The following is a 1,579-nucleotide window of genomic DNA, read 5'->3' on the forward strand; positions in this document are numbered from 1 at the left end:
TGAGTGTATTTTATATTAATATACTTCCGACGCCATTGATGAGTTGTACAAACGTTATACACAGCTATTATTATACTTACTGAAATAACAAGGAATAATGTAGTCATTTCGTAATAGTTTATTGTCATAAAATGTCAAAATAGCCAATAATCACACTCATTACTGTACTCTAAGCTACAACTCGTATTAATAAGAATTACCAGATAATGTTTTAGATTTGTTATATGGTAGACATTACCGTATACATTATTTACTAAGGTAAAACTCTTTTTATACGACCAACATTGTTTTATAGAGAAGATTGCTGAAAAAATATTGGCCATCTTTTTTTAGGCTTGTATATTGAAAGGTAAAGTAAAATCTATAAAATGGTTTGTATAAATACTTCTCGTTACATATTTCCAAAAATGCTAGACTAATAGATTTTTTATTTTTTGAAAATAGTACAATAATCAATAAGAAAGAGTGGTGATAAAATACAAATATTTAATTTTTATAGGAATAATGCTACTCAATAATTTTATTAAAATATTGAATTGTAAAAAAAATGAGATATATCCAATTTTGATATATTAAAAAAATTTTTACGTAAAACGTAATAATAGGCTGTCCTTTGTCTCCCCTCCTCTTTAATCTAGTCATGGAGACGCTGATCCGGCCCCTCACCGCGATGGAGGATGCTCATGGGGCCGACCTTACATGGCACGCGTGTCAGTGTCCTGGCATACGCGGATGACCTGGCCCTGGTGGCCAAGTCTGAAGCAATCGCTCAGGGCACTGCTTGAGGCCGTAGTCCCGGCGGCCTCGTGGGTCGGCCTCAAGTTCAAACCGGAGAAATGTGCTACACTCCATGTGGCGCGGCGTGAGGTGAGGCCGACAGCGTTTGCCATATACGGCTCCCCACTTAGGGTCCTTGGTGAAGGCGAGCCGTACCAACATCTTGGGGTGCCCACTGGCATGAGAGTCGATCAGACTCCAGTGGACACCATTTCAAGGCTCGAAGGTGAGGCTGCCGCCATCTTTGGGAGTCTGCTTGCGCCCTGGCAAAAGCTCCACGCCCTGCGCACGTTCCTGATCCCGCAATTGACTTTCAACCTTAATACCGCGAGGATCAGGAAGACGTGTTTGCGTGGGCTGGACAACATTGTCAAAGCGGGCTGTAAGCGGACTTTGAACCTCCCTGCTAGAGCGAGTGCTGAGTTGGTCGCACTCCCACCCTCCTGGGGGGGAGCTGGCCTTCTGCCATTGGCCGACCTATCAGACCTTGCTGCTGTAGCCCACGCCTTCCGCCTACTGACTTGCCCAGACCCTAAAGTGCACACACCTTGCTCTTCAAGGTCTCGCTGTGTCGGCCGGTCAGCGGTCTGCTGACAGAGCAGACAAAGAGTACCTTGTGGCGTATCTGAATGGGGATTTCGCGGGTAACTCTAATGTCGCGACCACCTTCTCTCTGGCCCGGGCTGCCCGGAATCGCCTCTCCAAGCGGCTCCCTGACCTCCGTTGGTGATGGTGCGGGGAGAGGGATTCCTTCCAGCTGACTGTCCCGGGTGAAAGGTCCACCTCCATTGTGGACAGGGGC

General features: G+C 46.0%; 1 protein-coding gene across 1 annotated transcript; it reads left to right on the forward strand.

The window, feature by feature from the left end:
- The first annotated feature begins 699 nt into the window (after positions 1 to 699).
- On the forward strand, positions 700 to 1,371 carry LOC124371040 (uncharacterized protein T26G10.4-like). The gene has a single exon (XM_046829348.1). The coding sequence runs from the start codon at positions 700 to 702 to the stop codon at positions 1,369 to 1,371; it is 672 nt and encodes a 223-aa protein (XP_046685304.1).
- Positions 1,372 to 1,579: the final 208 nt, after the last annotated feature.

The sequence above is a fragment of the Homalodisca vitripennis genome, unplaced genomic scaffold, assembly GCF_021130785.1.
Source record: "Homalodisca vitripennis isolate AUS2020 unplaced genomic scaffold, UT_GWSS_2.1 ScUCBcl_844;HRSCAF=3680, whole genome shotgun sequence".
NCBI classification, from domain to species: Eukaryota; Metazoa; Arthropoda; class Insecta; order Hemiptera; family Cicadellidae; genus Homalodisca; species Homalodisca vitripennis.